Source organism: Calidris pugnax, unplaced genomic scaffold, assembly GCF_001431845.1.
Source record: "Calidris pugnax isolate Ruff unplaced genomic scaffold, ASM143184v1 scaffold228, whole genome shotgun sequence".
NCBI lineage: Eukaryota > Metazoa > Chordata > Aves > Charadriiformes > Scolopacidae > Calidris > Calidris pugnax.
The window spans coordinates 317,223-339,831 of NW_015091017.1; the positions used below are offsets into that span (position 1 = coordinate 317,223).

Here is a 22,609-nt window from a genome sequence, read left to right on the forward strand (position 1 = left end):
CTGGATATACTTCAGAAGAATTTCTGTGTGGAGCTGATGTCAGGGAGCAAACGAGCTGTTAGAAGAGGCTGTAAGGCCATTAGTGTAGCTTGTTCTGGAGTAGCCTTCAACAGCTTCTGTAGGAAAGAGACTGAAACCAGTGAGCTTGGGGATAGCTGATGAGGGATTAAAGTTAATTAATTGAAAGGGTTTTCTTAATTTTTTTTTTTTTCCTGGAGATTAACTGAAGGACATGAGGAGAGAGCACAGGCCAGACACTTCTGTCTTGCTGATGGGGGGCATTTAGGTAAATCATAACTTTGCCTCTTTTCAGTTAATAAGAAGTCAATAAGAATTAATGCTGTCAGGAACATGGGGCCTTGATGGCATGTGTGTTTTGTTTTTATTTTTTTTTCTTTTTCTTCCCCTCCCTGTTCCGCTGCGTTTCCCCCTCCCACAAGGGTTCAGAGAGTTTCCATTCACTGCATTGTTCTGAGTATTTTTATAGGTGCTATCTAAGGCTCTAAGGAGAGGATTCTTCTTTCCATATCTCTTTCGTGGTGACACAAGTACAGCACAGAAGGTCTGCTTAAATGATCTGTGCAAAAGCTGAGCTCACGATGTAGCTTTATGTAGCCAAAAGAGCCTGTTTAATTACAGAATCACAAGGGTAAAGTAAACAAGGGTGAACTGTGTGCCTATAAAATGGTGTTTAACCTGTGTAACACTGAACAGGTCAGCATTCATCTTTGCAAAGTGCTCTTGAGATCCTCAGCTGCAACTGTAGATGGGTAAATGTGTGTTTGTTTGTTTGTTTGTTTTTTTAATTGACTAGAATAGGAAATTCAGAAGCAGCGTTGGTGAATAGCAGAGGACAGACTGGTGATATGCTGAGTGAAAGCAAGAAGGTGCAAGTGGTGTTCCTCTGTGTACACGCAACTTGTTCACTTTCTTGAAAGTATGTCCTTGTCATGTATACTTGTAAAAGTGATGAAGACCTAGCAAGTCTTGCTGCTCGATGTTAAAGAGCTGCCCAAGATCTCGGATAATTCCTGACGGGCTGTGGACATGGTTGCAAGTGACAAGTTCCATGTAAGCTTCATGCCCAATTTACCATAAAGTTAAATTTCAGCCAGTGCCTGATGTCCAGGTGTTTCAGAGTCTAAACATCTCAAAACTTAAATTATTTATTCATTTAAAGGATGAGAAGTCAGAACAATGAACGAGTCATGAGCGGGGGGACTCAGTGTGATCTGAGCTGAGAGCTCCATCCAGCCTAGTGTCCTGTCTCCGTGACCCTTGCTGTCAGATTTGGGTTTTACTGGTCCCACCAACTTTTTATTAGTCTAGCCCTTGTCCAAGGCTCTAAATTACAGGCCCTTTGCCTGGCCTTGGCCAAGGTGGCCGTTAACACCACTGGAAGGAGGGAATAAGACAGGAACTCCGGGGTTCATTCCTATTCCCACTGCTTGTGACACTGGGCAGTATCCTCTGGCTCCTCTGATGCCTTTGAGGAGTGATGGATGCTCTTGGGCGGTGTCTGATGTCCCCCTCTGGTTCCCTGAGCATAATTTTTGACCTTTGCCACCTTTATTTTTATCGATCCCCACGATCATTTGGCTTCCCTTCCCTGTATTCTCCCCCCACCTTTTTCTTGGGTGGGTGGCAGTGTAGGAAGCCACCCCTAAAAGCGAAAGCAACAGGCAAGCAATAAAACAAGCAATAAATGAGGAAAAGGGCAGTCAAGCAGTGTTGTTTCCCCAAGGTGCTGTGCCAGGCTTCTGCAGCATAGGAGGTTGCTGAGCCAGGAGTCCGAGCCAGGGCTGACTCCTCTTGTGCAGATTGGGCCAGTGGCTCTGGTGGCCAGTCCCAAATGCTGGTGGCCAGTCCCCAGCTCTGGTGGCTGCACTGCTCGGCTTCTGAGGCTGGTGGGCTCATCTGCAGGTGCAGAACGTCTGTCCCTTCCTTCTATTCAAGGGGTTCAGTTCAATGACTTAATTCCTTTTAAACGTGGAAGCCTGCTTGAGAATTGAAGAGCTTGGTACAAGGTACCAGTAAAACGAAAAGACAGAACGTATTTTTTGAGGGGATAAAAAGCAAGGATCTGGTTGGGCTGTATGAAAAGCTCTGGAGTGGTTTACATTTCTGTTACAAAGTATGCCTTTGTAGTTACTGCCATTTCCACTTTTTGGAAGATGTGTTTAATTATAAACCACTGCCGTTACAGCTGGAAACTCATTTCCTAACGAACATTAAACAATGCATCCTGAAATCAGAGATGTGGGGAAGGCTTTTAGGAGACTGAGTGTATCCCTTGTTTTTTTACTCCACGGCGCTTCCGCTGCTGGTGGAGTCCTCAATCACAATACTCTTATTTTGTACTGCTACAGTGAAGAGTGCAGTAGGATAGTGTGGGTGGGCTTTTTCCTCTGTCCTAGCTGGGGCTAGGGAAGAAAAAATAAAGCCATAAGATGCAATACACAGTAGCAAATAAACCTTCTAGCTGCCCTTTTTCTTATATTTGTAGCAAAACAGAATAATGCAAGTTAGTTGTGCAGGGTTAAAAGCTTCTAACCTCAAGAAAAAAAAGACATTAATTCCTGGTCTGTATGCATCAGGTGTTTCAGGCTGATTTACTCAGTTTGCAGGAATTGGTTAAGACAATTTGATTATGTTTAAGAGAATATTATCGGGGCCTAGGGAAAAGTCAATGGTTATCGGTGAAAGGCGCAGTGTTCAGCAGAACCGGAGGCAGTTGCAGGCTGGTGCTGAGCCAATTGAACAGGATTTCTTAGCTCATCTGTTTTTTGTTCACTCGCTTTGTCTTGTTTCCTGTTCCTGGGGGTGAGGAGAAGGGGTGGAGAGAGAAAATGTGTCCTTAATCAAATATAAGTTGGTTTCCACTCAGTAAATGGCTGTGCTACTAGCTTGAAATAATTTTTTTTTCCAGCAAGACCAGCCAAGCAATGACTCCTTCCTCTCAAACCTTCCGGTTCCTTCCTGTTGCTTTTATGAAATGTGGGTGCGTCAGTGACTTTCTTTTTTTTGTTGTTGTTGTTTGTTTAAACAAAAGTTGCTTTAATTGGTCATCCATCTGGGAAGGCAGTGAGCTGAGAGGATTCCTGTCCGGGCGGCTGGTTGGTAGCTCGGCTTCTCGCGCACCACTGTGCAGCCTTAGCCAGTTGTCTGCGTGACAGAAGGTGGTCATGGCTTTGTAGGTAACTCTGGGAGGCATCCAAAAAATTAATCGCACTGCTGTCTTTTTATTGTTACTTGCTTTGCTCCTCTGAAGAAGCTGCAAAGTTCTCTTAGTCAGTGCCCTCTGTGTTCTCGGTGTCTGCAGCCTTGTTGGCGGGGTGCGGGGAGAGGAGATGGTGTGTGTTAGAGCATCCTACCTTACAGCTTCAGATAATTGCAGTCATTTAAAAGATGTTGAACTCATCTAAACAACGCTTGTACGTTGCATTTATGTTCGCTCTTCTTCCCGGGGTATGTTTTTGTGGGTTTTTTTCCCCTTCTTAACTTGCAGCTTGTGTTGGTGGAGCTGCAAGTTGAGAGTTGTCTGGGGGCGTGCGGTGATGGTGCAATTCTTCTTCCCGTGAAACTAATTCATTGTTTATAGCTAAGAGATGTTGTTGAAGGTTGCCGTGAGCATACAGTGAAATTCTCGGCCTTATCACTTGTGGGCTTTGTTATTTTTCTTTTTTTTTTTTTCTTTAAAAAATAATTGCTTTGTAATTTTTAGATAAGACTGACAGTGTTCCTGAATCAAAGTGAAGGACTGAAAAAGGAATTCTAAAGAACTTTTCCTAGAAACTTTAGAAAATATTTTACTTTGAAGAATCTTTACGCTCATGTTCTTTCCTTTGATTCAGTGGCTGCTCTTCTTTCAGTAGCTTTTGCAAATGGAGAACACTATGGAAAACTTTTTTTCACTCACTCTCTTGTAAGGCTATGAATTTTTGTTACACAGTCTTCAGTTGCTACTATGCTGGGCATGTAAAGAATTCTTTCCTGAGAAAGAATATGGTATTTAATCTCTGTTAATACAAGACTGTCCATATTCTCCATGTTTAAGCAAATTGTCTCTTATCAAACCTCTAATTATAGGAGTCTCGTTTTTTTCAAAACATGCGTGTCAGCTCAAACAACTCCAGTATTTGTATACTTCTGGCTGTTTTAAAATTGTTAATGAAGGTCTAGATTTAGAAGATGTGGTCAGCTAAAAGCACTGAAGGGTATTGCATAACAACATCCATTTAGGAATGAAAATGCGGTTTGAGTGGGGTCAGATTCTGGTTATTTCTGACTCTATAGCTTAAATGGCACTTTTTATTGCAGACCGAGCGCTGAAGAAGATCGGAACAAAAATACCCAGGTTTTCTTTTCCTTTTATTGCCAGCCATCAGTGGGTTTTTTGCAAGCTAAGCAAGAATTTTGCAGCAGTGGCACATTCTTCTGCCAACTGATAAAGCAGACTAATTTCTAACAAACTTTTTCTTATTGGAGGAATACTTGTGGCAAAAATTAATTTGTTAAAAGGTTGCCCCATCTTGCGTTCATTGCTAACTTCTGGTTGGGGTTTGAAGAGCCGTGCTCTGTGGCCACAGCCTAGTAGTTAGATCTTCACTGCCTGTGTATCCCTAGGGTGTGAAATGCACACTGTGGTCCTCAGAGTGAAGGTAAGCTCTTCTTCCATCCTTTCCTAATGTTTTTAGGGAAGCTTTACACAGGTTTCTGCCTCAAGGATAGGGAAAGGACACTGTGAGGTTGGAAGGGCTCTGGGTAGATGAATCAAAGTGGTCCAGCCGACACACAAGTCTCACCTGGGATCTACTCTCCGGGCAGAGTCCCCTCGGTTTGCTGAATGAGAAATGTGGCTGGGGTTTGGGAGTTCCAAGTTATCATCCCTTCAGGGTTTAGTTCAGAGTTGTTGCTTTTTGCTAAAAATGCAAGTATGTTGCCCTTCTGCGTAGCCAGAATGTTGCAGTCCTGACCCAAAGAGCTAAAATACAATTTTTAAAAGACCTACTGGTTGCTTGTCCTGAAGTTGAAAGTTAATCTTTCCTGGTGGTGGTGTTGCTGGTGTTCAGCATAAAATGCACCAACGTTATTATGAAGACAGAATGAGTGGATTTATTATTAATAGTAATAGGGTTACCGCTCATGGCACAAATTTAAGGTTTTGCAGCTAGAATGTTAAAATTAATCTTACTTATACACGAGAGTTGCTTTATTTTTGGTGGTTCATTTGGCTGTTTTTTGTGGGTGTGTGGTGTGTGTTTTGTTGTAGGTTTTTTGGGGTGTAGGTTTTTTTTGTTTGGGTTTGTTTTTTTTTAAGAAAAAACGTGTGTTTTCTAAAGCAGTGTCTTGATACCCCATCAGTTTTCTTTATGTAGTTGGAATCATCCTGCTTGAGTTTTGAAAACTGAAAACTGTGCCGAAATAAATTGGACGCTTGTTAGGCCATACTGGGATATCCATCTGGACAGTTAAATGGGTATAAGCATGAGTCTGGTTTTTGCATTCTTTTAGGATGTCGTCCATGAACCGGAGCCTTAGCGTGACATAAATAAGCCACTAATTGCCTGTGTTTGCTGAGATTTGGCTTGCCATGTACCTTCTTTCTAGCTCCTTTGAGGCAAAACAATCCTGGCAAAAATAAAATGATCAGAGCCATGTAACTGAAGGCAAGAGGCTGTTGTTAGTGCTGGCATCTCTGAAAAATCGTTTATTTGTGGTTGTGAAATCACTGCTGTGGTCCCAGGAAGGGACCTCTTCATGGTAGCTAGACCAAAATGGAGGTGTGAAAACCTGTTGAGTGCATTCCTGGTTTGGGAATGAAAAGAAGTTACCTGAATCCGCGATACTCCAGTGGTTGGGAAGCTGTTAGAGGCAGCACATACTGCTTTGGCAAGTGTGTTTTATCTCAATCTATTGACAACATACCCCATGCCCGATGTCACGTGTCGGTGCATGGAATAGGCTGGGCTGTCCTTCCAGAGAGGAGAAGGTGTCGGGCTCTCTGTGGCACACTGCTGACTGATAACAAGGCAGCAGGCAGGACATAACACCCCTGTAGAAGAGAAAACGGAGTTATAAACTTCATTGATTTTTGTAGGGACAGCAGATTAGGTTGCATGGTTTACCTCAGTAGCAAGGTCTAAAGATTTGCTAAACAAATGGAGTAGTTGAGAAGTGTTTGTTTGTTACTGGCTGTGTAAGGCTTGCTCATCTCAGAGGTTTCAGATGCCTCTCTATAGGCTTTTCTCCACAAGAGCAACAGAGAGGAAAGAAAACCAACATGAAAACAGATTACGAGAGCTGGGTCTGGAATGGCAGTGGTGAGAAATAGGCTTATCTGAACCGGAATTTCTTCTTTTTACTTGGCTGGTTACTACAGTGTGTGGGGAAAAAAAACCCACCATGTAGCAAAGTTGAATACAAATGTTTTGATAATCCAAGAATATAGTCGATGCAACATCTGAGTTTGTATTTGTATTTCAGATTGTGAAATTGTAATAGTAAGGATTCCTACGGAGGTAATGCATTCGTGGCATTTATGGTGGAGGAGAGATTTGGTAGCTGAGCAGACAAAATTGAAGCTTGAAGGCTATGTTAGAAGAGGATGTCTGTCTGTTTTTAGTCATGTATACTGGGCATTAAATAAAAACAGCTTAAATCAAACCTGATTAAATCCTCCTTGAAACGCATCACATGTACTAAACATCCGTGACTGGCAACTATTCAGCAGGGGAGAGGAGTAATGCTTGATTTGTGGAACGGGGCAGACATTCATTTGGAGATTATGAGGGGAAAGAGGAAAAAAATGAAACATTTTTCCTTTTTTTGGATACTCTTAGTTATATGGAAAGAAGTTTTGAGCTGTCAGTGGGGCATGATGAAACCCTTGTGTGTGAGCTGGGTTTAATATGAAGTATACCTTAACCTTTTTCAAACCCAAAATGATTTGTGTTAATGGTGTATGTTGGATACCCAATTCCCACAGATCTTCATCTGCTCTGTCTTGTCCTCCACCTTCAGCGGGGGTAAAGGATCCATCCCTGCTGGTTATCAGATGGGTTGGATACCTGGGTAGCAAATCAAACAAACCCAGGATTCCCTTGGGAAGAGGGAAGCTGGTTCACTTTCTGGCTGGAAGATGAAACTGGGTAATTGTGTCATAAATCCCACCGCATTCTGTGTTGGTGACTTGGGTGATGGAATAAGGGCTATTCTCGTTACATTGTGCAGAATATCCAAAGACAGTCTGCAAGCATGGGAGGGGACAGGATTATCATTCAAAATAACTATGACTATGTAAAGAAATATAAGAGAAAGAAATAAGCTGCAAAATAATGCAGTCAAGTACATATTACTGTGCCTGGGCACAATCAGCTGCACAAAATTAGGAACAACTAGGTGGGTAGCAGAAAGGGCATTAAAATGGAGAATGTCCTCCCAGGTATAAAATGTTCTTGGACCTGTACTCTTTTGTTAGGTTTTTTGGGTAACACAATGCTTGAATTCAGCATGTGGTCTGTTGTGCTTGGCCCAGGTGAGCCCCCTGCTGTGTTCATGAGACCACTGTTTGAATACCCTCTTTCCTAAGGAAAACCAGAAGAGAACAGTGAGTGTAGCTAAAAGCTTTTAGAAAGCAGCCTGTCAGGATAGTTAAATTTTGAAGACTCTTAGAAGATGGCTTGCAAAAGACTCTTGAGGTAGCACAAGGTGGTGGGACCTAAGTTGCAGCACAGGAGATGGGCAGTTAGATCTTCCACTGTGTGACCATCAGAGGTTTGCCCTGGTCTGCAGGATCTCCTGGTACAGAGCAGGGTGAAGGTTTTAGCTCAGTGGTGCCTGAGCCAGAGCCAGCACTGCCTCCGGCTGCGTGTGGGAGTGCAACCTGGAAAAACAGGACCATGAGCTTGGCCTTTCCATGATTGTGTTGGTGCGCAGAGCTCCCTGTTGAAATAGTGCTTCTTCATGGGCTTTTTGAAAAGCCTTGTGTGCCTTCAGGACACTTCTGCAAAGAAGCCACAGAGCTGCATTCCTATGCTTGCCAAAGTCTAGAAATTATTTGCATGCCAGTATTCTGGAAGTAGGTATCTGAAGGTATTCTTAAAACCTTGAATTACCAGTTTTTTGAAAACACTACGACCTTGAGTTGTGGCTTTTGGGAAGAGCACTCGTGTATCGCTCTCAGCGTGTTCCTGGCAGCCCAGTTCATTCCCTGTGGGATGCAAACACAGCCCCAGCAGCTCGGTGTGTCCCCCTGTGCAGGTCTGTGCCCTCACCTCTCCCAGGCAGGGCTGGGACCTGCCCCGGGGTGCACTTCAGCAGCAGAGCTCATCTCAGGACAGGGTAATTTTTATGATTACCAGCTTTCTCTGAGACCATTCTGGCTCCCTGACCTGGCTCCCTGCATCAGGTGTGGGTGCCCGCTCAAGGCAGGTTTGTGGCAGGGAGGGAAGGGAGCAGTAGGACCACAGCTGCAATGGCTTGAAGTAGTGTGAAGCTGAATGGAAACCTCTTCCTAAGCTTTAGCAGTTGATGAGCTCTTGATTCTTTCTAGAAAGCAGGGGCAGGTTGACCTGGGATGGCTCTGCTTGCCGAGCTGCTCATTGACTCTGAAACTCTGAAAGTGGCTTCTTTAAACTCCATTCTTCCCCCACCCTCATGTCCTTGCAAGCACGCTAAACCCCATGGAGATATAATTGTGTTGCTCTTGAACCATCTACAACAATAATGACTGCCATTGTGACCAGTGTAATAACCTGGAGGGTTTGTAGTTAACGTGCTGGGCTCTGAGCATGGCTTTAAGGCTTTGTGTGTCCAAGCATTACATGTGCTGGGAGGGCACGTCAAGCTCCACTTGATGCTCTGTTTTCCTCGGCTGTGACATCCAGTTTTGCCCCCCAGTTTCCACTTGAAGGGCTTTGCCAGCAGTGCCAGGTGATGTAGCCATCTCCTCCCGCCATCGCCGGCTCCGCTGGCAGAGGTATCTGCGGTGGCCCAGGGAACCAGATGGGCATCTCAGCCCACCCTGCACAAACGGATCTCACTCCCTCCAGCCAAATCAGTTCTTCCCCATCTGGTTAATCGCTCAGCCGTGGGGAAAGCTGTGCCAGTGCAGAGGGGGTGTGATGTGAAGATGGGAATGAGTTCCTTGGGGGGGGTGTGGGAGGATGAACGTTGGTTTTTAAGCAGCTTTTCTGCCGCTTATGAAACCACAGGCTGGGCACCGCCACTCCGTGTGCGGTGCTGTCTTTCTATATATTCCAGCACTTCAGATTCAGTGATGGTTGCTCTCTTCCGCTGTGTGGTCTGTGCTGCTTTGTCCTTGAAATTCCTATTTTGGGTGCGTGTGCTGCTGCGTGTCCTTTGCGTGGTAGGTCTGTGGCATGGAGAACCTCTTTCCATATCAGCTGGGTCATCCCAGCTGTCTGAAACCAGTGCAACCTGGCCTGCGGTTGGGTCCATCTTCCAGAGGGTGTCCTCTTTCTTTACGAGATGTTGCAGTTATTGTGGGTGTCGGGAATCGTTGTGTGCTCTTGAAGAGCCAACAATTAACCACTCTCCTGCAACATCCTCCGAGCTCCTCTTTTGTTAGGTTTTTTGGGTAACACAATGCTTGAATTCAGCATGTGGTCTGTTGTGCTTGGCCCAGGTGAGCCCCCTGCTGTGTTCATGAGACCACTGTTTGAATACCCTCTTTCCTAAGGAAAACCAGAAGAGAACAGTGAGTGTAGCTAAAAGCTTTTAGAAAGCAGCCTGTCAGGATAGTTAAATTTTGAAGACTCTTAGAAGATGGCTTGCAAAAGACTCTTGAGGTAGCACAAGGTGGTGGGACCTAAGTTGCAGCACAGGAGATGGGCAGTTAGATCTTCCACTGTGTGACCATCAGAGGTTTGCCCTGGTCTGCAGGATCTCCTGGTACAGAGCAGGGTGAAGGTTTTAGCTCAGTGGTGCCTGAGCCAGAGCCAGCACTGCCTCCGGCTGCGTGTGGGAGTGCAACCTGGAAAAACAGGACCATGAGCTTGGCCTTTCCATGATTGTGTTGGTGCGCAGAGCTCCCTGTTGAAATAGTGCTTCTTCATGGGCTTTTTGAAAAGCCTTGTGTGCCTTCAGGACACTTCTGCAAAGAAGCCACAGAGCTGCATTCCTATGCTTGCCAAAGTCTAGAAATTATTTGCATGCCAGTATTCTGGAAGTAGGTATCTGAAGGTATTCTTAAAACCTTGAATTACCAGTTTTTTGAAAACACTACGACCTTGAGTTGTGGCTTTTGGGAAGAGCACTCGTGTATCGCTCTCAGCGTGTTCCTGGCAGCCCAGTTCATTCCCTGTGGGATGCAAACACAGCCCCAGCAGCTCGGTGTGTCCCCCTGTGCAGGTCTGTGCCCTCACCTCTCCCAGGCAGGGCTGGGACCTGCCCCGGGGTGCACTTCAGCAGCAGAGCTCATCTCAGGACAGGGTAATTTTTATGATTACCAGCTTTCTCTGAGACCATTCTGGCTCCCTGACCTGGCTCCCTGCATCAGGTGTGGGTGCCCGCTCAAGGCAGGTTTGTGGCAGGGAGGGAAGGGAGCAGTAGGACCACAGCTGCAATGGCTTGAAGTAGTGTGAAGCTGAATGGAAACCTCTTCCTAAGCTTTAGCAGTTGATGAGCTCTTGATTCTTTCTAGAAAGCAGGGGCAGGTTGACCTGGGATGGCTCTGCTTGCCGAGCTGCTCATTGACTCTGAAACTCTGAAAGTGGCTTCTTTAAACTCCATTCTTCCCCCACCCTCATGTCCTTGCAAGCACGCTAAACCCCATGGAGATATAATTGTGTTGCTCTTGAACCATCTACAACAATAATGACTGCCATTGTGACCAGTGTAATAACCTGGAGGGTTTGTAGTTAACGTGCTGGGCTCTGAGCATGGCTTTAAGGCTTTGTGTGTCCAAGCATTACATGTGCTGGGAGGGCACGTCAAGCTCCACTTGATGCTCTGTTTTCAGTGGCACCTGGTTTGCCTCGGCTGTGACATCCAGCTTTGCCCCCCAGTTTCCACTTGCAGGGCTTTGCCAGCAGTGCCAGGTGATGTAGCCATCTCCTCCCGCCATCGCCGGCTCCGCTGGCAGAGGTATCTGCGGTGGCCCAGGGAACCAGATGGGCATCTCAGCCCACCCTGCACAAACGGATCTCACTCCCTCCAGCCAAATCAGTTCTTCCCCATCTGGTTAATCGCTCAGCCGTGGGGAAAGCTGTGCCAGTGCAGAGGGGGTGTGATGTGAAGATGGGAATGAGTTCCTTGGGGGGGGTGTGGGAGGATGAACGTTGGTTTTTAAGCAGCTTTTCTGCCGCTTATGAAACCACAGGCTGGGCACCGCCACTCCGTGTGCGGTGCTGTCTTTCTATATATTCCAGCACTTCAGATTCAGTGATGGTTGCTCTCTTCCGCTGTGTGGTCTGTGCTGCTTTGTCCTTGAAATTCCTATTTTGGGTGCGTGTGCTGCTGCGTGTCCTTTGCGTGGTAGGTCTGTGGCATGGAGAACCTCTTTCCATATCAGCTGGGTCATCCCAGCTGTCTGAAACCAGTGCAACCTGGCCTGCGGTTGGGTCCATCTTCCAGAGGGTGTCCTCTTTCTTTACGAGATGTTGCAGTTATTGTGGGTGTCGGGAATCGTTGTGTGCTCTTGAAGAGCCAACAATTAACCACTCTCCTGCAACATCCTCCGAGCTGGTTTACTACCTCTTACCCAATTTGAATTCCATGAGGCAAGAGCTTGAGCAGTCACAGGGACAGGAGAGGCTCCAGGGAATCAGTGTCTCATGCCAGGAGTGTGACCAGTTGTCCTTTTCTCCCCTAAACCCACCCAATTCACACTTGTGGTTGTAATCTGTCCCTGTATTCTTCACAAGTGTTTAATTGAATAAGCATGTTTACTACAGTGTACAAACGATACTTACCCTATTTGAATTCCATGAGGCAAGAGCTTGAGCAGTCACAGGGACAGGAGAGGCTCCAGGGAATCAGTGTCTCATGCCAGGAGTGTGACCAGTTGTCCTTTTCTCCCCTAAACCCACCCAATTCACACTTGTGGTTGTAATCTGTCCCTGTATTCTTCACAAGTGTTTAATTGAATAAGCATGTTTACTACAGTGTACAAACGATACCCAAGTCACTGTTACCAAGCAGGGTATTTGATATCAACCTCTACCTTTTAGATAAATTTCTATAAAGTTTATACTAAGTGGTTTTATGGACCATTACTTTTGGCCAGTTCGTGAGCTATCATATTAACGTGTTTTCAGATGAATTGACTTCATTATCCTACTAACACAATTAATGTATCTTCTCACGGTTACCTCGTCCTGCACTTTGTTTCCGTGAGAGGCAATAACAGCATTAAATATATAGAAACAGCTTTTACCTAGAGACCTAATGGGCTTTTCAGAGCCCTGGGTGTGTTTCTCAGAAGCCATAAAGGCTTTCAGGGTACTTTTCTTGGCCTCTCACGTAGCTCGGCGTGAACGCTTCCTAATCAGGAGGGAATAAAACAGCGAAATGCCTTGTTGAGGGTAGGATGTTACTTGGTGGGGCTGAAGGGTTCTTCACAGCTTGCCTTCCAGGGAATCAGTGTCTCTGCCAGGAGCGTGACCAGTTGTCCTTTTATCCCCTCAACCCGCCCCATTCACACTTGTGGTTGTAAGCTGTCCCTGTATTCTTCACAAGTGTTTAATTGAATAAACATGTTTACTACAGTGTCTCCAGGGAATCAGTGTCTCATGCCAGGAGTGTGACCAGTTGTCCTTTTCTCCCCTAAACCCACCCAATTCACACTTGTGGTTGTAATCTGTCCCTGTATTCTTCACAAGTGTTTAATTGAATAAGCATGTTTACTACAGTGTACAAACGATACCCAAGTCACTGTTACCAAGCAGGGTATTTGATATCAACCTCTACCTTTTAGATAAATTTCTATAAAGTTCATACTAAGTGGTTTTATGGACCATTACTTTTGGCCAGTTCGTGAGCTATCATATTAACGTGTTTTCAGATGAATTGACTTCATTATCCTACTAACACAATTAATGTATCTTCTCACGGTTACCTCGTCCTGCACTTTGTTTCCGTGAGAGGCAATAACAGCATTAAATATATAGAAACAGCTTTTACCTAGAGACCTAATGGGCTTTTCAGAGCCCTGGGTGTGTTTCTCAGAAGCCATAAAGGCTTTCAGGGTACTTTTCTTGGCCTCTCACGTAGCTCGGCGTGAACGCTTCCTAATCAGGAGGGAATAAAACAGCGAAATGCCTTGTTGAGGGTAGGATGTTACTTGGTGGGGCTGAAGGGTTCTTCACAGCTTGCCCTGTGCCAGCATCTGGGCCATGGCACGAGCTGATGTGAAGCTGGACCAGCAGGAAAAAATAAAAGGGCATGAATGGGAGAGAAGGATAGTGAGTTCCCAGGGCTTTGTGATAAAAAAGAGGGAAGATTTAGATGATTAAGTAGCAAAAAGAAATTCTTTGCTGTGAGGGTGGTGCGAGAGAAGGATAGTGAGTTCCCAGGGCTTAGTGATAAAGAAGAGGGAAGATTTAGATGATTTAGTAGCAAAAAGAACTTGTTTGGTGGGAGGGTGGGGAGAGCCTGGCCCAGGTTGCCCCGAGAAGCTGTGGCTGCCCCATCCCTGGAGGGGTTCAAGGGCAGGTTGGAGGGGGCTTGGAGCAACCTGGTGTGGTGGGAGGTGTCCCTGCCCAGGGCAGGGGGTGGCACTGGGGGGGCTTTAAGGTCTCTTCCAACCTTAACCATTCTATGATAAGTGTCAGAGGTAGGGTGAGGAAGAGGACGTAGCCATCCTCCAGTCAGAGGCAGGGTGAGGAAGAGGACGTAGCCATCCTCCACCCTCCTGTAGCCAGCTCCCTGGGGTCTGGACCTGCAGCCTGGCATGCCTTGCTGCGGGAGCTGGGACTCTTCATCTGTAACCTTCAAGCTTTTTGATTTAGGGGGTCTGGACCTGTAGCCTGGCATGCCTTGCTGTGGGATCTGGGACCCTTCATCTGTAACCTTCAAGCTTTTTGATTTCCAATAGTCAGAAATGTTATGTATGCTGGCCTCCTTTTTTTTTTTTTTTTTTTTAAGCTTTCAGCTTTTTAAGTTGTGCTGCTCTCCAGCAGGGTGGGCACTCGGAGCGTGGGCGTAAGTGGGAAGCTGACTGCAGGTTGGGTGACTGTTCCCACCTTGCAAAGCTGTACCTCAGTGCCTGACAGCGTGTAGGCTTTGCAGGGCAAAGATGCATTTTCAGTAGCGTAGTGAGTAATTAATCTATTGTATCGTGGCCCTGGTGTGGGAGAGCCTGGGTGATGTCTGCCACGGAGGTGCTGGTGAGTGAGGCCGGGTGACACGAAGCCCTGACTTCTTTACACCCGCTCGAGAGCCCCAGAGGTTTTATTCTTCGATGGCAAAGCAGCAGCCCCATCTCTTGCTGTTTCTGCATGTTTAACTGTCGGTGTCGGTATCAAACGGTTAGTCGTTGGTATGTGTTGTAAACATGGTCGGTTACCAAAATTAGTGCCTTGCCTCCTGCTTCTTAAAAAGAATGGGACGTTGTGCTCGTCTGGCAGCTCGGGGACATCTGGTGCTGTCAGAGCAATCTGGCTGCTGAGATGCTATGCAGGCAATGCCCTGTCCAGAGCAAGAGTTAAAAATATCAGCTAATAAGCTCTTAAAACCACTTGAACAGGAGCTGCTTAGGAAAAGAGATGGAAGTAGACTTCGGAAATGTATATCTCTTCCTGTTTTTCTTTTTTTTTTTTTTTAAATATGATGCTACAGCTGTGAGTTGAGTATAATCTTGAATTGTGAAGGCAACCCAAAGCAGGAGGAGCTGGAATCTGTTAAGTCTGAAGTGTTACAAACTAGTTTTATGGACCTGCAAATACTTTAAATCTATTTTTTCCTGAAATTATCGTTCTGGTTATTCCTTTGTGCGGTATAGCATTATTTTTAGTGGTTTTTTTTTTTTTTTAGACTACTGGTTCAGAAGCAGAGCTATTTTAGTAGTTTCCCTAAACTTTCCCCATAACCATGTTTGCTGTTCCATTGGGATGTCGATATAAAACTGTAACGGGAAGGAACAGCTCAGTGACAGCTCTAACAGATCTCTTCATGCAAATCTGCTTTTCCCTCCTATGTAAATGTTAAGGGGAAGTGTAGTAGATACGTAAGCTATTAAATGTGAACAAACTGGATTTTCTGGCTTTATAAGGCTTATATTCACTATTTTACCTTTGTACTTACAAAAGGTGAATTGGATGAATGGGTAGGTTGGATGAGTGGAGTTAGAGCCTGGCTCCTCGTTTGACACAGCATTTGAGGTAGTGGCTCTTGGAGAACACTGGCAGCTTTCTGGTGCTGCTGAAGTTGGGGTGTCCCCTTCTGCTCCCCCAAGACCTTGGGCTGTGTCTCAAAGCCAGACTGGGGGCACCAGCCCAGCTTAGCCTCTGGCTCTGCGGGTGAAGTGCCCCCATTGCCTCTAAGTCACCTTTTTCGGTGCTTGGGAACCACTGATGAGTAGAGCAAATATCTTGTCATTGCTCTGATAAAATATTGTGGCTTTTGAATAGGTTTTGGTGTGGTTTTGTTTGTTTTTATTTTCCTAACCAAAACATACAGGTGATGTCTGCATATTTTCATAACAAGCAATTTTTTGAACTATCACCAGTTGAGCCAAAACTGGTATTTCCAGAGACAGTATTAACCTTAACTTACACCAAATGTACCCTTTTGTGTGTTGTTGTGTGTTTAATAGCATCCATTTTAATTTATTTTAAAAATACATTCCAACAGCATTAATAATTAACAAAAATATATTAATGTATTTCTTTCTTTCTTGTAGAAATGACTGCTGTTACGGCAGGCAACGTTAACTTCAAATGGGACCCCAAAAGCTTGGAGATCAGAACACTGGCGGTGGAAAGACTACTTGAGCCTCTTGTTACACAGGTAGGAGAGAAAAAAAATAGGGGGGGAGAAGCCTTCATAAAGATGATTACATGTTTTGATGTATTTCAATTAAGTAGCTTTCAAAGCTTAAACTTCGGAAGTAAAAACACTACAAAACTCAAGACGGAAAAAAGTGTACAAGTAATTTCTTTGTTCAGCTTTATTGTAAGGGAGTTATTGGGCATGAGTCTAGAGAGACTGTGCTTCTCCAGCACCTGATAAGACACAATATTTCACTTAGAAGTGCAGAAATGCATGTTAGCAACTACAGTTCCATTGCTGCTGGGCTGTTTCTCACCAGTATTTTGGGTGATACGCTGCGTGTTTTTTGAGTCTTTACAAAGCTGTGCTATGTATCATGTAGACACTGGTATTTGGGAACGACAGAAGTCCCTTCCAATGAAGCCATTAGTGCTTGCCAGAAGTAGGGTCTTATAAGGTTCTTTTTAATTTGAGATGCCCTGTGTTTAGAGTTCCCTTTGGAAGGAGGCTCAGGTAGAGGGTGAAATGTGCACTGGGGGGTGTTTGTGACCTGGCTAGAGCAGCAGTAGTACATAGATTGCTGATCCCTTCTGAATTCCACCCCAGAGCTACGCTTTTATGGCATTTGTTAGTGTTTCAGTGTATCTTTTTCAATATATGCATGCTTGCTTTTAATTTCTGCCTACGCTTTGTGCTGGCTTTGTGAGTAAGAGCTTTTTTCTGCATGGTGTACGTTGCCCAGTGAAATGCACTGAGGAATACAGGAAAGCCAGAGTCAGGCTTGTAAATATGAGCTCTGTGTATTGGGCATCTTGAAGATTCCTGGAAGAGACTTCCTCCAAGGTCTGGAAGAGAAGGTGCGCTGGAGACACTGAACTCATTTTTTTTAGCATTGTTTTCCTGAAATAGGAAATTTTAAAGCGACAGTATAAACTGGATGCAACTCCTGCTAAGCATGAACTGCAACCATCAAATTATTTCTGATATTAACATCCCCCTTTAATTGCTGAGCTGCTGTCCTTACCTCTGAAACAGCCTGCATTTGTTCCCCCCAAGCATTCACATGGGCGCTTGGATGATCTATATACTGTAAAAAAGCTGGAGTTTTTAGCTGGAGTTACTGGTGGAGTAAGAGAATTCCTTTGGGAGAAATTGACCTAATTTGGCAAACTTAATTGAGCAAACTTGTTTATAGGACCTTTTTGTCCAAGTTCAGTGTCTGTAACTTAATCCTCAAGTAGTGCAATAGGCTGTGCTGGCCATCCCAAATTTTGTGAATGATTTGACTGGCAAAATGCAGAGAGAAAAGTAGAGTAAGTTGCCTTGTTGCACCCAACTGATGACTTTCCCCTCTCTGAATCAACCTGCTGAGAAGATGGGTTCAGCTCTGAGGACCTTTATGGCAGCAGTCCTTGGGCTTCCCAGAGTAGTAATAATTTTAGCGTTGTAATTAAACGTCCCTGTGAAGCAGCTTTATATGCAGTTTCCTAGACTTAACAAAAAGGAAAATATTTGTTGATTCAGGAGGATTCTGAGAGTTCAGTTTGGGTTGTTTCAGGGAAATAATGAGCTCCAGGAAGCCTTGCTCTGCATTTAATCCATTGGCTGTAGTACTGTTTTGGACTGAAAAGATACTGTGTTGCTAGATCTCTGTAGATAATGGCTTCAACCTTGTTTGGGGTCTTTTATGCCTGGAGAGCTATCCCAAACTAATTAGCCCCAACTTGGGTCCTTTTTATGTTGTGCCAAATAGCTCTGGCCTGTTACTGAGATTGCAGTTTATCAAAAATACAAATAGATCTCAATTCTTAAAATCAAATTTTCAGGTCTGGTGCTGATAAGAAAAATCTCTAAGCAGTTTAGCTGAATTTATAATGCTCATCAAGAAGCATGATAATGTTTAAAGAGACGTGAAAAGCACTTGTTAGTGAGTTTAACCTTTGGAGCTGGCAATAGTACAGGTATTAGCACTGTACTGTCTAGAAAAAAATACATGTGGCCTTGCTGTCAAGTGGATAAGCTTCTAATTATTTTCATGTGTTTTATTCTTTTATTTCCCTCCATCTATGCCTTTAGGTAACAACACTGGTTAACTTTATTCTTTTTTTCCCTCTATCTATGCCTTTAGGTAACAACACTGGTTAACACCAGCAACAAGGGCCCCTCTAACAAAAAGCGAGGGCGTTCTAAAAAAGCCCATGTTCTGGCTGCTTCAGTTGAACAAGCAACAGAGAATTTCCTGGATAAAGGAGACAAAATAGCAAAAGAGAGCCAGTTCCTTAAAGAGGAGCTGGTGGCGGCCGTGGAAGATGTTCGTAAGCAAGGTAAGAGCTCTGTACCTGATAGCTTGTAAAACTGTGGTTTTTCAGAGGAAGCAGAACTTTTCCTGTTTCCTTTTTGCTGTTATTTCTAACGATTCTGCCCCTCTCCACTTGCCTAGATCCTCGGCTTGTCTTGCTGGCTTCCTTGAGGAATAGGATGAACTGGGCAGATCTGGAAACTGGTTGTCCCAAGTAGTGACAGAGAAGAGTAGCAGAAGGGCTGGGTCTTTGATGAGCATTTAAAACTCAGTTTAGGCTAAAAAGTAAACTTCCCCCCACCCCAAAAATGCAATGGAGCTGTGTCTCAAATATGTCAATGACTTCTCCAATACTTGACCATATATGCAACAGCATTGTAGGAGGAAGATCTGAGTGTTGGCTTGACAGAGCTGCGTGTCTGAAATATGCAAAATGTAAATGGCAACAAACAGAATGCAAGGACCTTGATTAAATATTCCAGGCTTCCTCCTCCACATCTACTGTTGATTTTTATCATTTTCTTCTTTACTTTCTTGGAGAAGACCTGCAAGAAAAGCCCATGGAGCTGGCTGACTCTAAAATATGCACTAGTAAATACTGTTGCTCATAAATCATTTATCATTCTTCCAGTCATGAGCCTTTTCTATGCTTCAGTGAAACCCAGTCAACTGGTATTAATGGTGGCGGCTGCTGCTGCAAAAAAAAGGAAAACTCATTAGCATTAATTACTTGTTTGTAGCTGAAGTTGCACAGTGATGAAATATTAGTTGAAAATGGTTCTAAGTTCTGGATGAGCCTGGTTGACAGAGCAAAGAAAGATCAACATAAGGAGGCTGCAGTCTAAGGGGCTAATTGAGTTGGCTTAATTTAACAACAACAAACAACAGCAAAAGACACCCCTTTGTCTTGAAGCCTTTAATTCTCGGTGCTGGCTCGATTGCTGCTCGGAATCGCGCGTCGGAGCTGGTCTGTGAGTACCTTCCAGTGACTGGGTGATGTTCATGAGCAAGGGAGCTGTGCTCAGCACTTGGGACTGAGAAGTTCCATGAGCTGAATTTGTAGAGAAGCTGGTGGGAAGGAGAGACTGCTCTAAAAACCTTCGGGGTGACCCTTTCACTTGTTCCTTGGTCCCTCCTTGATTTTTGAGACGGCTGGATGTCAAAACCATCTATCATTCGGTGATCTTTGACAGAGGAGGTGGAGTTCATAGCTGAGAGGTGAAATAACTTCCCACCTTCATGTCGTCTCACGTCTTCCTCCCTTTTTACTGCTTGCAGCTTGCATGAAATCTGGTGCATGGAGAAAATACCTGTTTTCTGAAGCTGGGTGGGTGAGGATTAAACTCACCTCTCACCGTTGGTGGGGACACTGGGCTGCTGGGGCAGCACGACCAGGGCTAAAAGCCCGTGCCCATCATGGTGCCAACGTTCAGGCAGGTTTAGCAGAGCAGCTCCCACTAAGGAAATGAAAAAGCAAACAAACCTTTGAGGAAATTAGAAGCAAATGGTGAAAAATGAGATGCAACAGAGGGAAGGCTTATTGCTGCCAATGCCCAGGGGAGGACTGCAGTTCTCAGTAGTGCTAATAACAGCAAGGAGATAACGAACTCTCGACATACGTGTTTATATACACTCCGTGCACTTCGGATGGGCTCTCCCAGTATTGTGGGAGACCAGTTGAATTCATGAACTGGAGAAACAAGGGATGTGTAATGCAAAACCTGAGGGTGCCCTTAGCAAACTTGAGGTTGTCGGTGCCTTTATCTGCCCTTTGCAATGGGGGGGCAAATGTGGAGAGGAGGATCTGGTTGTCTCGGTCAGCACTAGGGTGATGATGAGCGGGCAGCATCTGTGTCTGAGGGGAGCAGGGGGATTATAGATGTATAGCACAATTTATCTGCAGCAGAAGACAGGAAAATAGAATTAATAATGCCTCTATTTAGAGTAGGGAGCGGTTTAGTTACCATAATAAAAAAAGATGAATGAACGTAGACAGAGGTTATGAAGATGATTAGGACAATAGATAACTTGTCTCATCAGAGAAAATTAAAATTTTTCTTTTTTTTCAGCCCAGCAAGAAGAAGATTGAGAGGGTACATGATTTTAGTGAGCACGCTTATTCATAAAATCCCATTTGTTGGGGGTAAAAACAAAGAAGTGAGAAGAGCTATTTAGAATGAATGATAGTATGGCTGCATAGTAAATCAATATAAGTGGATCTTCAAAGTCTTCCTGATTTTTTTACAATGGAATAATAAATTACAACTTGTTTTAAATATTAAACAAGTTTGTGAAATATCCTAAACTAAGATTCTTGGCCCTTTAAAGCTTTGGACTTTTGACTTCTTTTAAAGTAGGTAAACATCTTAAAATTTTGAGCGGAATAGTGGAGACCAAGCACCAATGTGTTTTTCAGACTAGATCCTGCTGTGGTTCTGGAAAAGACTTAGCACTGGGAAAACATCTGATGTGACTGGCTTGGATTGCAGCATCCTCACAGCGTGTGGTACCTTGATTTCTGCCGTGGGAGTTTTGCTGGGTCACAGAAGGGACAATATTGGTCTTGCCCAGTCTCGCTCCTCCCGCTGTAAGCTCTTGGTAGGGTTTTACCTTCTCAGAAATCATTGGAGACTCACTAGAGGCTGAAGTGGTCAGTTGTTCTGGTGCTGTTGGGGGGTGTTTTGGAACTGAACCAGTTTCTTACCCAGGCTGCAAACTCTGGGGCCAAGAAGGAAATGTTTTGGGTCAGGCTGACCAGGCTGTTCCTGTTTTCCTGGAGTACTGAGGACCATAGCTCACTGCCTCTATATATCTATATGCTGGTGAGGATGCAGGGTATTAGCTGTGCTCTTACTGCTGTGTTTCTTCCGATGGTAATTTTACATAAACCACCAAAAATTAAATCTTGAAATTAAAAAAGCTTAAGCCTGTGCATAGGGTTTGAAGTAAGAGAATGGATGAATGGTCTTGTGAATGCTGTGGACTTTGATAGTGTTTCATGGTTGCAAATGCAGGAGAGTGAATCTGCTAATTCAGTGTGGTTTCTGAGTGAAGGTTTCTCCAAAACTGAACAGGGAGGCAAATGATGAAAGGTAAAAAAGTTGGTGGGTTTTTTTCAACGGTACTTCACACAAGTTTCATGGCTTAAGGATTTCCAAGGAACAGGAGGAGGCCAGTTACGGAATAACTTGAAGTTAAACTCTGAATTTTTCTTGGAAAACTCAACTTTAAGATTCTGTTGTGACTATTTAGCTTAATTTCTTGGGAGTGAAGAGTTCTCAGTTGTTTTCCTGTGAGAAAACTGTTCCAGGAGTGTACCACTTGTGTTGGAAATAATCCTCCAGCCAAGGACAGGAGATCTTTGAAAAGCTGTAACCTAAGGGAGCTCTGAGGTGGCTCTTGGCAAACTGTATAGGAGGAGTGTTGTACACAGTATATGGATTTAATTGAAGACAAGATTAAGGAATTAACAGAAGCTTTTTTTTTGCCATGAGTATCAACTCCCACGTTGATGAGGCAAAAGGAGATATGGGACCTTGACCTTTCTAGTAGAAAGCAAGGGCAGCCTGTTGTGACACTGGAGGTGGCATCTGTGGTAGGATGGGACTTCAGTTTCCAGAACAGTAGAGTCTTGAAGCTCTGATTTCATGGTTGCCTTCGTGAGGCAGGGAAGAGGCAGCCTCTAGGGAGCTGTGGGTAGAGAGGTGGCCTGATGGCACTCCTTGTGATTCTGATACTGCTGGCAAAGCAGCCTGGAGCCAGGCTTTGAACTGGAAAGGTATGAGGTGATGTGTGGGCACAGGTTTCTAGCTTGGAAAAAACCTGTCAGTGCCTGTGTGTGTCCTAGGTCTTCCCTGCCCTGCCTTGCCTGTCTTCTCTTCCACTTTCCCCTTCTCTCAGTGTTTGGATAAAGAGAGCCCTCTCTGTCATGGTCATCGTGCACTGCGCTGCTGAGGAGGATTAATAGTGCTGTCTGAAAGTGCTGTCAGCCCCTGTGGGCATGGAGGGAATGAGAGTAGAAAATGGTAATTTTTCTTTTGATGGACGAAAATCTTACTATTTCTGAGATGGGCTTTGTTCCATTAGATTTAATTGAATTCTTAGTGCTTTATTGACAAGATCATAGTATGGCTACCATTGCCTCTTCTTTTCTCCACTCTGTTTTATTATCTTTCCCTTGTAATATCTAGCGAAAATCTAAGGTTATATTGGAAAAGCAGATAACTCATATAAGGATTCCTACCAGCTGTATGATCTAAGCCTCATAGCCTGACTTCTGCGGTGTATTTCTTTTAACTCTTGAAATCCTGCTTTCAAACTTGCTGTGTTAACTTGGGTTCAGATTTGAAAATGAGA

At 44.5% G+C, this 22,609-nt stretch overlaps 1 protein-coding gene across 1 annotated transcript in view; it reads left to right on the forward strand.

The window, feature by feature from the left end:
- The window catches only part of CTNNA1 (catenin alpha 1), a 174,976-nt gene that overhangs the window by 33,220 nt on the left and 119,147 nt on the right, over nt 1-22,609 (forward strand). Inside the window, exons 2-3 of the mRNA XM_014955789.1 lie at nt 15,866-15,972; nt 18,083-18,278. Coding sequence (XP_014811275.1) covers nt 15,868-15,972; nt 18,083-18,278 — 301 coding nt within the window. The 5' untranslated portion in view covers nt 15,866-15,867. The remainder of the gene's footprint in view (nt 1-15,865; nt 15,973-18,082; nt 18,279-22,609) is intronic.